Source organism: Amblyomma americanum, chromosome 4 (assembly GCF_052857255.1).
Source record: "Amblyomma americanum isolate KBUSLIRL-KWMA chromosome 4, ASM5285725v1, whole genome shotgun sequence".
NCBI lineage: Eukaryota > Metazoa > Arthropoda > Arachnida > Ixodida > Ixodidae > Amblyomma > Amblyomma americanum.
Genome location: NC_135500.1, coordinates 214,642,067 through 214,655,762, shown reverse-complemented (window position 1 = coordinate 214,655,762; position 13,696 = coordinate 214,642,067). Strand labels below are relative to the sequence as shown.

Here is a 13,696-nt window from a genome sequence, read left to right as displayed (position 1 = left end):
TTAGGGAGTTATCCCCGTGCCATGCGGTGGTGTGTCTACGTTGCTCATGACAGTCATGTCCTTGTGAAAAATTCTATCGCTGAGAAGTGAGTGCTAAATGTGCCTAATTGTCATAAAAGTACTAAAACGAAGTGTTTATAAAGTACTAATATGTTGACGAGTAAGGATCAAAAGGAACTCTGAACGAGCTCAACAGATGGGCCAGAGGATCGCTTCGGTGACGACTTGAGGGTCTTTCTTACTTTCGACAAAGTGTGCACCTAGTGGTCGCGTGCAGACATTTTGAGGCTGAAGAGAGAACACATCTGCACAGTTCATGCTACTGCAACTACAGAGGTATGCAGAAAGTCAAGCATGGCCATGCGAGTCTCGCTACGTGAGAGAAAATAGAGAGTAGCCGAGCAATACTCACCGCCATAATTTGGCCTCACCCTCTTGTCGTACCCACGTGTAAAGAAGGCATTCAGAATCTGCGTGATGTTTTGTCCACGTTGAGTTTGTCTGAAAAGATAAGAATGAGAAAAAGATGAACAGGTTAGTACGCATCAAACACAGCAAGCGGGCTGACAATTTAACATGCAGTGCAGAAGAATGTCCAATCCGGCGTCTGCATCGCCATGTTTTTCATGGTGGTTCCATTTATGCATTTCTTGTGACATTCTGTGACATGTGCAGAAAATTGTGTGCAATCTCGTCACTGTTCCCAGTGGGTTTTGAGGATAAGGTCATCTTGTGTTCGCAGTGAGACATCACAAAGTGTAGTCTAATCAACGCTGACATCAAAATCGGCTCTCACTATCATGTGTGGAATAAATTTTGATATACACACGAAATTCCACACATGGACAGACAAAAAAGCACTTCTCGCTTGTTATTGATACAGTAACAGTGTTTTTACCCGCGCGTAAGAAGAAGCATTATTTCCTACCGCGCTTTACCTGTCCCTATAATGAGAGAAATTTTGATTACCGTAAACGGAGCTCGCGCCTCCAACCACTTACGGGCGAAAATCGACAACTAATTTGAGCGCGGATGAACGCGAACTGCCATTTGTCGTTTGTTTCGTTTTGTTTCCTTCCTTCCAGCTTGCAATTTGCGCCACCAAGTGACCACTGCTTTACCGGTCTTTCTAATTTCCGACCGCCTCCAATTTACGCGTTCTCTCAAACATCCGCTGATATTCGCTGACAGGTACTATGCACAGTCCGCTGGCCTTTTCATTTCGTGTCAAGCGAGTGTTTGCAGTAGCGAAACCTTCGGAACTTTTTCTTTGCTTTCTTTTTTTCCTTTTTGTTGCTATTTTGCCCCTCAAACAGTGACCTCTCGGATATTAGAAATTTTCTTAGCTGCTTTCAAGAAAATTAAAAAAAGATAAAAACTTCTGGCTACATCATTTCGTACTCCGAGCAGAGACAAAGACGAGTAAATGTGATGTCTAGGCCATCGTATTCCATACCCCTCCGCACCGTTATACAGTTCGACGGGCGAAAAGTCCATTTCGATTTCTTTATAGTGCCATTAGGAAAACCAGTTCTGTAGGTTGGGACAAGGGGAGCAGAAAGAACAGTGGAGCAGCCGTTTCTATTTTGTGCCTTTTTCTTTGTTTTCTTTTCTCGAGAAACAATCAAAAGAAGGGCGGGACCGAACCTCGAGAGCGACGTGAATTGAATTCGTGGAAACGTGGCCGCCCTCCCCCGTCCTTCTTCTTCGCGTACCGTTCGTTTAATTTTGATTGGCAGAGAAAATTAGATTTTTGCTCAGGTACGAATCTCTGCGCACAGAGGGCTTCGCAACACGCGCGGCTGGCGCCGATGCACGCTTGGAAAATAATCTAATGGTTTTCGATTCTTCTCGGGTGCTATTTTGCGATAGTGGATTAATTTTGAAAACCTGGAATTCTGTAACGTGCCCTGACATCGCACAGCGCACCGGTTGTCTTTTGCATTTCGATCACATGCTTCTGTCACGAGGCCAGGATTCGATACCGCCGTACTTTTTTGAGGGGAGATAAGTTTGGTCCGGTTTTATGGGATTTAACGTCCAAAAGCGACTCGGGTGTTAAGTGCGCCAAGGCATAAAAGGGGAATGGCTAAATGTTTGCTTATGTCACGAAGCCCAAGTCCCGCCACATAGCCCTGAGAAGCGGGAAGCGACAGAGCCACAGACAGTGGCCTTTATCATCTGCGGCTGAGCTTTATCTTTGTCCTGATTATGAGTGGATTCTAGTATTCAGTCAATTATGCAAGGAATGAGAAAATTCATGTTATGCTAGACATGTTTCCATAATCTTTTTTCTCAAAAGCGCTTGACAATATACGATCTTCCTATGTGCTGACAAATACGCGAAGCCACAAGGCATGGTTATACTTGTGTTACTTCTTTATCTCCCTATCACTTGAAGTGTTTTGCGCTAATGCATATTCGAGTGAGTTGACTATTACTGCGAACAAAAAGCAGGCTTGTTACGGAGCGCACCTCACTGAAGTGTGACTCTGCTGGGATCACCAAAGCGATACGGCCGTCAGCGTCGGAAATTATTGTCGGAAATTCAGGAGCGAGAAGACCCTGTTGTGCACTGCCTGTGCAGAGATAGCGACCATTTGTTGTTAGCAAGGAGCGAGAGAGATAAGTGTGCAGAGCCTTTTTCTACCTCTAATATAGACAGATACGTTAATATTAGAAAACGTTTCGAGCCATCTGATATCGGGATGCAAGATGATAGAGAAAGAGAAAAATGCGCTGCTTCGCTTTTTGCAGAAATCTTTCCCCGCTTAGCATTAACACCCGTGGTTAATGAAGAAATTGCATGTTAGCCGTGGTTGCGGATTTGCTGTTCCTCGCCTGGGCAGCGTCGGCGTTAACATTCGACTAGCAGGGGCTTTCGGAGATTTGCAACGTGCAAGAACAGCAACAGCAATAAAAACAAAAAGCGATAATTACGCACGCACTCTCCCACTGAAGCCGGATGTTCACTAGAACGACTCGTTGCTGGCCTAGACGTAGTTGGCATTCGTCGAGGTGTCGCGCAAAAGAAGGCACAGTGTGCCCATACGAGTAACACCCTTCGTGTAAGCACCTTCTACTTGTTTTCACGGCGGTTCACAAATTAAATTGTTCGCATTCGATTAATTATTTATTACTGCTGCCAAACCTGCTACATACTGAACTCTGGAAGCATCACGACGCTGCAGCAAAACATGCGCAAAAGCCAGTGCCTCAGCACGTAATCAGCAGGCAGAAAACAACTTTCATTAACGATAAAGTTCCGCACTTAACAACGTCATATTTTGTTTATGATGCGTCACCGGTATTTGTCAGTTTACCAGCGCATGATCGCCCATACAGATCAGCTGTTAAAATTTCCTTCTTTCCTTGCTCTTTTGAACAGTCTCGTGGTTTTGACAGTAAACAGAGTGGTCGTACTCCAGCCGAATGCGTGGAGTTTTCAACGATTCTTCATGCTATATTTAGTGCTAGTTACTAATTCATATCTTAGATGTCATGCTGAGCTCAATAAAATTCTTGGAAGTTCCCAGAGCTCACCTGGAATAAAGCTGTTTCTGAACTTAACGAATTACAGACCATCTTTCTGCTTTCTGGCAGTAACTACAGGAGTGATTTTGGTGGTTACTGTGTGTTTTGAAGACAACAAAGAACTCCCTATGTATTTCTGGCAACCGCACTGAGACGGATAATTACCGTTTTTTTTTTTGTGCAGCGCGATAAATTTCTCTTGAAAGGCAAGCGTGTTTTCACCACCCCTATTCGGAAATGCATCTGAGAGTTCAGTTTGAACCCAGGCCTGCCACTCATTCACAGAACGCTGGGTGCGAAATTGAAACAGTGATGACGTCTCAAATTTTAGATGCAAATAATAACTTGAAATGACTGATCAGGGAAGAAATAATGCCCTCTCTGAGCACTGATTTTATTAGAAATCTGATTCCTATACACAGCCATTCTATCCGCGCTGAGATATTCGGTTTCGTAATCGTGTCTGGGGGAGTGGACTTATCTCTTCTCTTTCGCGGACAACCGAGACACCGAGCCATTTAGCAAGCTTCTAATTATCTTACACGCTCGTCCTGCTTGACACGTTGCGATAAGACGCTTATTACTCATTCGGTTATGTAACGAATACAAAAAACTGGTGGAAGCCGGTGTATAGCAAAAATACGTGGACGCACACGCACGCGCGTGCCCCTCATGCATGATAACTGCACCTATCGAACTTGAAGCTAACAAAGCGGCAAAAAAAAAAAACTGAGAACGAGATTCTTTATTAATGACGCTGAAGATTGTTTGCCAAGTTGCGTCAAAGAAGCTTTGTCATGAATGCCTGGGGTAATAAAAGACTACCACCCGAAACTGTGGGTTAAGGAAAACAACGCGCAGGAAAACAGGAACAAATAAAACCGAAACGATTGCTTCAGCGCTCGCGTATCGAGCCCACTGATGGCGAGCAATCAGTTCGCGAATCTGGCAGCGAAACACGGAAGCCCTAATTAATCAGCCGAGGCACGCAAGTCGCCCGGCGGTCTGGGCAAGATGCACTTACATCCTATTGCCGTGATTTCGTCCCGGCGTTAGTTTATTTCTCTGCTTGCGTCTCGAGATAGTTTTTATTCCGCTCTATCTTGTTGCTTGCGCAGTGTTTCTTTGCTCGCTCTTGGCGTCCATCTCTGGCCGAGACCGCAGGATACAAGCCTGAATCCTAATGCAATTATGCGGAATGGTTCGGAATTAATGGCCCCTCTGGCCGGCATGCTCTTTTGCTCTAGCACAGTGTTCCCCTCCGCTCTTACTCTAACACACGCTCTCTCTCCCCGGTCCGCTTGCCACAACCACCGATTCGCTTCTCGGCGTGATCCTGCAGAACATACCAGCGACGGGAAACTTTTCGACGGAGAGATTGCCGTTCGCGGTGGCCACCCGAAAAGAAATACCCGCGCTGAATTGGTCCCGGCTTTTCTTTGCCGGGCGAGGCGCGTTGCTCCGACTTCGACCCCGAGCGTGGCTTGGAAAGTAGATTTCGCCGGTCCAAGAAGTGGTGGCCCCTCTCAGTGTGTGTAAACAAGTTGGGGCGCGCACGACAGCGGCTTACATTTGGCTGCTTTTTTCTTGCTCTCGTCAGGTGGGCTGAACTGGGCAGAAATTCAATGTATCGTTGATCAGCATGTGAACAGGACGGCTACCTTGGGTTTTCGCAAGGTAAAGTGCAGGCGAGTCAATCACATCAGGCGCAGAACAGGTACGGCTTGTTCTTCTGAGCTGATACAATAATACGATCCGCGAAAGTCACCTTTGATAGGAAAAAAAAACATTGTGTTACTTTTGAAAGTTCTTTGCAGGGGATAGAACACAATTTATATGCGACGGTACATTCGTGACATCCAGAAGCTGGTGTGTTCGATCAGGTGTCGTCACCTCTGTTACCACGCCTGCTCATTACAGGAACAGAAAATGTTGCTCTTATTTCACGAATTCGCTTTCTTTGCTGCCCCTGAGCTTGAATTCACATTCATGTAGAATTGTTCCGCGTGGTAGCAGTAACGGTCGTTCCTCACTGTCCTCTGCCACTTAAGCCACACGCGGACAAAAACAGCCCAAACGTCAGGAGAGAAACAATATCAAAGGCAGGCGCCTATTCCAAGAAGCAGGACTGGGTCAGGACCGCCAGCGAAAAAAAAAAAACCGCGACAGAATAAAGCCCAGCCTGAGGTCAGCGGGGGGTGGGGGTAGGGGGGGGGGGAGGGGCAACCGGGGTGAGGCTGCAATAAGCTGGCGTCGCCCCCGGTGCCGACGCTGCTCGGCGATCCTGTAGGGAAGCGTGTCGCCACGACGACGGAATGTTATTAACGGGGCCAGGGGGCGCGGTCCTCGGGAGCGGCGACGGGCAATACCTCGCCGGGTGCAACCCATTGCCGGGCAACGGATCATACCGTCGTGCCCGGCCACCTCCATCCGGAAAGCCACGCCAGCTCCATATTACCGTCTCCTCTTTCGCCGACCCTCACCTTCTTCTTTCCCCCTCTCTCGCTCGCCCACTCCCTTTCTGTCTCTCTGTTCCCACAAGGTCAGAGCTGGTACACGCGGCAGCCGAGACACTTCCAAGCTCGTTATTAAAGCGTCGGTAGAATGTGCTTCGGCGAGGCGTCGCTTACGCAGCCGGCCTGCCCGGCACCTGCCTGTGATCGAGTCTTAGCGGCTGCCGGTTCTCGCACCGAGTCCGTCGCGAACGTGAACACCGAAGCGGATGCGATATTGCGCGAGAATTCTAGAGAAAGCGGTATTCTCGGGACAGCAGGCCTGTCGACGTCTTCGTACGCTTTTCAGAGATTTTGAGCAGTATATAAGAACGAGCGAACTGAGGCACTCTTAAATCTGGCGAGTCACAGCTTTCTACACTTCACTTACATTTCTTGAAGAGATCTTGCGACGCTGCACCGTTGAAGAGAGTCAGACTGCTTGAGGCGTGTTTTTTTTTTTGTAAATTGGCCCGCAAATTGGCCCAGCGCTATGTTTTGACTTTTACTCCTTTGTTCCTTACTAGTACACAGCTACGCGCACGATAATTTCGGAAAAGCTACAAACAATGCCTCAGTGGGGCAGGGTGAACAGTAAATAATACTGTTTGGTATTGTCTGCGACCTAAAAACCTGCGAATGCCCAGAGACTATGAAGCGGACGGCGTTTGTTTTGTGTGAGGCGCACCAGCTTGCGGAACTTCAAACAGAAAACGTTGTTGCACGCGGCGTCCGCAACAACTCAGTAATGATGACAAGACATGTTTGAGCCCAATTTTAAGGGCGCACTAAGTCTGCGATCAGTTCTAGATAACTGAACAGGCGATGCAGACATACAAAAAGGAAGGAACCTTCCTTGGCATGTTTTCTGTTATCATATCGCTGTATCCTTTTCATTTCCTTCGTGTATTGCATTTGAGCTTTTTTAAAAAACCAAGAGTGGCGTTAAAGCGAGGCGAACATTGAATTCAGTTAAACGGGAGTTCGTTTCTAAAAACTGGGTTTTTTAAACTGCTTTTCCGGTTTCATCTGGTGTTGTGCGGACTCAAAACAGTACTAGTCTTGTTACTTAGTGTACTTCTAGTCACTATCCCAGTTTCGTAACGTTGTGCACATAATATCAACGCAGCAGACAGAAACAACTTAGTGCAAGAAAGATGGACCTGGCCGGTTTCTGTGCAGCATCATTTGGTTGCTTCTATACTTGTTTTTGGAAGTGGGGAGGTGATCATAGTGTAATGCTTGGTAAGTCTGCTTCCTTGCATCACACTTCTGCAGAGAGCCCTCCATTGGGCACAAGTGTGGAGAACTTTCGCACATTCTTTTCGTGCAACCAAGAGAGCTTTCCACGGTCAAATAAATCGAACACAGAGCGTTAGTTTGTCGCAGATATAGATTCCTCCTTTGCATTCCCAAAGGAGACGCACGCGCGCAACTGTGGCTCGTAGACAGGACCTAAGCTTAGCGCAAGTAACAGGACTAGGCCCACCAAAATCACTGGTCGCGTTTCGCCACCGTCGGGTGCATTTACCGCAAAGAAGGCTTGTTCGAACCAATACGAGAAAACTAACGCGTATTTCGTCGCACACTTGCGACACCGTTGTCGATAGCACGATCCTTCTTGTTCAAGGCTTGCCCGTAGGTGCACTACAAAAAGAAATCACAAAGAAGGAAAACCTGGGACCTTGTGGTTAGCGAGGTCCACCTTGGAGCTCAACCATTAAGCCAATGAAAGGAGAGGAGTGGCGAATGAAAGGGCCAACGTCGAGGCCATCAAGTCTTTTCTGCCGACGGTGTAGATGCAAGTGGCGCGGGTCGAAATCGAATGCCAGCGACGCGCGCCCTTCCAAACTTGGCTCTCCGTAACGATTTGTGACCTTCTCCCGCCGGCTCTGAGCGCACCAGCGGACCGAGCGCGGTGACGCTGCGTTCGGGCTGCGGATGCGACAACTGCGAGCCCTCAAAGCCAGAGGAGAACACCGCTTTGAGGGTCTCGCTGCAGACGGCGTTGATGGGTCTGGCAAGACACTGCGAGGCTAATAACTTCTACAGCTGTGTGCTAGCAAAGCAAGCGCTATCTTACTCTGCGCGGTGAAAGAAACGACGCCCGTACCTTAACAAACATCAGCGCTTGCTTTTTTAGTCGGAGGCACTTATCCAGTGGTTGGCAAGCACTCACTCCTAGAAAGGTAGCTGTGGCTTAAGAAAACCTTGCACGCAGAGTACGTGAGATTTTTGATTTGGGAAAACTAAATCCACTGCACAGTAATGTATAGACTGCGCTCACTCAGTATGGGTTGATCACCAGTGCTGGTCATTATCTTGCCCCCCCCCCCCCCCCTTCCTTCTCTTCTCTCTATATATAGGAAAAAAATGGGAAACACGGAGAGAAATTAAACGACTCTCAAAATACAACTGCGTTCGAGCTCAGGTCGTTGTGCATTATTATATCACTTCCGTTACGCTGCCACCATGGCCGCATAGCGGGGCGGCCCTTTCGGACTTCTAACGTTTTTGAGATTCGACCGATGTGGCCTGAAGTGCACTGTAGCTTGTAGAATGTTACCTTATGTTTGCTGTTTGCTGACATCATGTTTGCTGATACCATGTTTGCTGTAGATACCAGTGCAAGCGGCACACGGTTCAGAGAAGGCGTGATTTGATCGCTTTGCGAGTAGGAAGACCAGCAGGCATAAAAACATGGGCTCTGTAGCACGGAACGTTTTGAACGAAGCATTAAAAGCTTCCCTAGAGCAGAGTGGGGGAATTAATGCGTAAGCGCAGTGTGTAGAGAACTGGATTTTCAGGAGTTTTGGAAGCAAATAATAAGAACAAACTAATGTGCTAGCGCTTGTTTCGACACAAGGACAGAGTAACACATAGGCACAGGAGAGACGGTAATCTTCGGCTGCTGTTTATTGAACAAAGACAAGGCTTAAAAATCTTCCCAGGGTGTAGAAAATCACACACGTGCAGTAGCAGTGCCACGCTTCCGAAACTATATCTCTTTATTGGAGAGGTAGGCTGATGGAGTGCTGGCACAATTTGTTTCTTCAATATCAATACTCAAGGTTTGAAAAAATTCTCGCTCTGATTGCGATTAATATCGATTAATTTTGAATAGCACCCTCGTTTTTTGGAAGATAGGAACGTGCTATCTGAAATGAAATCGCGATCGGAGCGAGAAATTTTTGAAGCCTTGTGTATTGATATTGAAGGAACAAATTGTGTCAGCACTCCATCTGTCTATCTCTAAAAAAAAGTGATAACGTTTTTGAAGAGTGGCACTACTACTGAGCGTGTGTGATTTTGTACACCCTGAGAAGATTTATAAGCCATGTCTTTGTTCGATAAGCGGCATTTGAAGACTAGGATCTCTCCTGTGCATATGTGTTACTCTGTCCTCGTGGCGACACAAGTCTCAGGAGACTCTCCCGTATCTCGTCCCCTCCGGCTTCGGAGTATCTCTTTCCTTAGCGTGGGTGACCATTTGCTCGTAACCTTGGTGGTGAGTCGGACGATCTCGATTCATTAGCGTGTTTTGTTGCTAGCTGGCGTTATTGTTGTTGTAGCAATAAATCTGTGTCAGCCAGAGTGTCGTTCCTTTGCTCCCTCAAAGCAAGGCCCGCCGTGGTCTGCGTGCGCTCGGTAGCGTACGCGATCACGGGGTGGGGTCTGGCGGTTGTGAACTGGGTCAGCCCCGATTAAGTGGGGAGAACGAATTTGTCTCCCTAATTAAAACCTCACAAAACAAGCGCTAGCAAATATGTTTGTGAATGATTTTCAACCAGCCCAAATTTCCGCTTTAAAGCGATAGGTAGTACATGCAAGCCGTTTTTGAAAATAGGTTATGCGATCATGCCAACAGAAATGAGAGGGTATTTGCCGTCATCTTTTTGTAATTAGCTTAATTCAGTTAATGAAATATTATTCACTGTGGTTGGAATTCATATTTATGTTGGAAATTTAGAGGCAGTCGTATTTCCAGAAAATTGGTTCATGAGGGTTTGAGTGTATTTGGAAGCATTCTCATACCAAGCCTATGTCTCGAGATATTCGCCTCCGAATTTTCAACTCACTCCGCGCAATTGCGCATATAAGGCGGCGACGACCGGCGCGAAACTCCTCCCAGCGTTGGTGGCCAGTATGCTTAAACGACAGCACTTAGACTGTGTCATATCTAGCGTGTAAGCTTCCGGCGCTCAGGCGGAAAATTGAAGTAGCATAGCTTGATTTATGGGATTTTAACGTCCCAAAGCGACTCAGGCTACGACGGAGGCCGTAGTAAAGAGCTTCGGAAATTTGACCACCTGGGCTTCTTTACCGTGCATCGACGTCGCAGAGTACACGGGTCTCTAGCATTTTGCCTCCATTGAAATGTGACCACCGCGACCGGGATCGAACCTGTTCCTTTCGGGTCAGCAGCCGAGCCCATATAATCACACTGAGCTACCGTTGCGGCTGATTTAGAAGAGTTGCCGTTTATTTCTACTGAAAGAACAGCCATGGAAGTACTCATGTTTTAAAAAAGCTGAAAGCTGAGCGAGTTCGGAAACGTCAATTCTTTCGATAAATGAGATGATCTCTGCTATGTTTGTGCCTGCGTCCATGCCGCGCTCGTTTGCGTCCCGAATCCCACATGTCTTTAAACGCGATACGACTGCAGTGCGTGCAAGAAACAGCTAGACAGGAAAAGAGATAGTGATGCTAGCGGCACGCCAGTCTTTCAAGATTTCTCTTCCTGAAGTGCAAATTTCATGCGAAGTCTCTTCTCGTCAGGAAAGAAAATTGTGTGCCGTTCATGTCTTGGAACGACGCCTGTGTAGCCGTCTTGTAAAGCCTGTATGTTTTTAATACGTATTTTTCTGTTGAGGAACTTTGCGCTTCACATTTCGCTATTCACCTTATATATTTTTAACGGGTGGAGATTACGAACAAAGAAGATGCATTCAGAGCTAACGCTAAATCCCCAAGTCTGCTCGCACGTGATCTTGCAGCAGCTCGCCCTCAGCGTCCTCTACTCGAGAGTGCTCCAACAGCCTAGTCTTATGGCGCCTGATTAGCCGCGGCAACTATGTCTTAGCAAAGCAGGTTCCTAAGAAATGCGTCCGACATTTCTCTTTCCAGTGGCCAAGGCTGACGAATCCGCTGCAAATATATACGTGCTCGTCATGCCTTGAGTCATTGTCTGTAAACCTCGGCTCCACTATAGAAAGCGCACATGCAACTGCAAAGCTGGTATTCTATGAATGGCACCAACATTTCCGAAATAAACAAAAAATAATGTAATTTTCACATAATGATCGAGAGCTTGTACCTACGCAACGGAGGACATCAGCGAAACCGCAAAAATTAAGAGACTATAGCGAGTGAATTATCACTTATTCCGGCTTACACGCATTATAAAGCAACGAGCATCCAACCAAATTCACAAAGAAAAGATAGCAATCTTTATCGAATTTTGGTGCCATGTTTTCCACTTGGATGCTTTAGCTAAATAAACTTTATGGTTTTCTTGTTGCAATTTCGGCTTTCTTGCTTCCGTTACTATCAAAAGTTCAATACCCGCACAATCAAACTGGTTAGGTTCCTTGAATATCAGCAAAATTGAAAATAATTATGAAACTTTTTCACGATAATCTGATGCGACTAGAAGTTATTCGACACACTGTTTTTCACTTTTGCACCTATTTCAAAACTTTACAATTATTTTTGAGGTATAGGAATTTGAACGTTGAAATTGGTACATTCGCCAAAAAGGACAACAGACTGCGCGAATATCACAATCCCTTGCATTCTGACGATGGCGCACACCACTTGCCTCGCCATCGCCGTTACCCGCTGTGCAGAAATGTAAGCATTTTTTTCAGAGGCAGAGGAAAAGAAAAAAAAGCGTGAGATTTTTGAAGCAAACTTCATTGGCATGTATATATGGCGATGACGGAACCGGAACAACTTCGGTGCGCCTGGTCGAAAAAGAGTTTGCCTTTCTAGATCGCTGCAAACAGATTTGATATCTATCTTTCCCTCTTCCATTGTGTGGTGTTCGGTGCTTGTTGGGCTGCGCATGCCTTGTTAGCCTTGCGGGAAAGTTCCTCTCTTCAGTAAAGCACAGCTGTTAGTGCAGTCGTCGTTGTGTGCCTTATTCCTCTTGTCCTTCGCCTTTTTGGCTAATTTTTCTCAAAAATATCTACCACATGGCCCACATTTCGAGTCTCCTTCTTTGAAATTATTTTGCGGAGTAACCTGTCCCCCTAAAAGAGAAACGAATATTTCATCAGGCCTAACCAAAGACCGGAGACTGCGAACCAATTCAGCATGGTGCCATTGCGACACGAATTCTGCAGAGTGACTTTCAACGGCACGGGAATTTTTACGTGCGTTCAAGCTCTTCTATTGGCGAATATTCACTGCGCATTAATCTAATTTACTGACAGGATTCCAATAGGCGAAATTTGTTAGAGACACAACAGGCTAAAAAAGGCCCTTCGGGGTATTGCGGTCCTCACAACGAATATGGCGTTCCAGTGTTGAGAATTGCAGAATGCCTTTATCTCTGTCTGGCTCACTTGCATAATTCTGACGGTCACATGAATCACGTTCGCTGTACTCGAGGTCCGCAGTACCTATATTTATCTTATTAAAGCCCTAAAAATGGAGGTGACACTCAACCTTCGCCTTAAGGGGATGTCGCGATAGCGTACTGGGTTAATGCCCATACATGCAGAATTGGTCACCCTATTCTTAACGTACATAGATCCCTGGGAGTTCTTTTACCACTGGTGGCGCAGTGGTGGAGTGGTTAAGCGATGCGCCACTGCCCTGCGATGGCAGGTGCTACCGCCGGTGGGGCTTGTGCGAGCCAGGTTGCTCCTGCAACGTCTCGCGACCTATCATTAATTTAACAGCCACCTGCAACGGTGCGCAGTTCATTCACAATCCTTCCGGCAGGTTGCGATGACGTCACAAGGCTATGCAGCCTAGGTGGCTTCTCTGGGTATTTTTCGTGGATTTTTCGCCCGCGGTCAACGACGCCGACGTCTACGCCGATGGCTATGCCGGATTTTCTGCGACACAACCTCCTTAACGCTGTCGCAATAAGAATGCCAAGTCAGGCAAAAGTGGTGTTTATTTTTTCAAAATTTACATTATGCACGTCTTCTTCTTCACACACGCCTTATAACAGTGCTTTTTAAACTATCGAGATTGGTCACGTAAGCCTCGAGGAGACCCGTTCCGCCAACAGCCTTCCATTGGGATATGGTATTACTCATTACAAAGTTAGCGATCACAGTGGCTGGTGGTAGGCTGTCCTCCGCGTTTACAATCGTCGACCAAGCTGTGCGAATGCAGCGAATGCACAAGTTAGTGTAACGCCCGTGGGCGCAGAACGTATTCATTGCGCTGTTGTATGCGCGCTGCCGCCATGCGACAGCAGCGCAGGAGTCGGAAAAATGACTGGGAACGCGACGCACCTCACGTGACTAAAATTCAAAGTTTTGAGACCGCTGAAATTATTTGATAACCAACTGCATGCCGCAGTTTCGCTTTCAAAGCTGCCCGTCTCTAACGTCCGCTCGAGACCAGCCGGTACATGCGCATGCAAACTAATTTACATGTAGGCGGCCACCGGTGGTGCGCTTGACCAGCAGCTTTAGTGTCGCCTTTTA

The 13,696-nt window shown here is 46.9% G+C and overlaps 1 protein-coding gene across 4 annotated transcripts in view; it reads right to left on the bottom strand.

Annotated features, from left to right (window-relative positions):
* Rdl (Resistant to dieldrin) overlaps nt 1-13,696 on the bottom strand; it is a 228,955-nt gene that overhangs the window by 198,814 nt on the left and 16,445 nt on the right. For all 4 annotated transcript variants that reach the window (XM_077663327.1, XM_077663325.1, XM_077663326.1 and 1 more), the window contains exon 2: nt 413-501. In XM_077663327.1, coding sequence (XP_077519453.1) covers nt 413-501 — 89 coding nt within the window. The remainder of the gene's footprint in view (nt 1-412; nt 502-13,696) is intronic.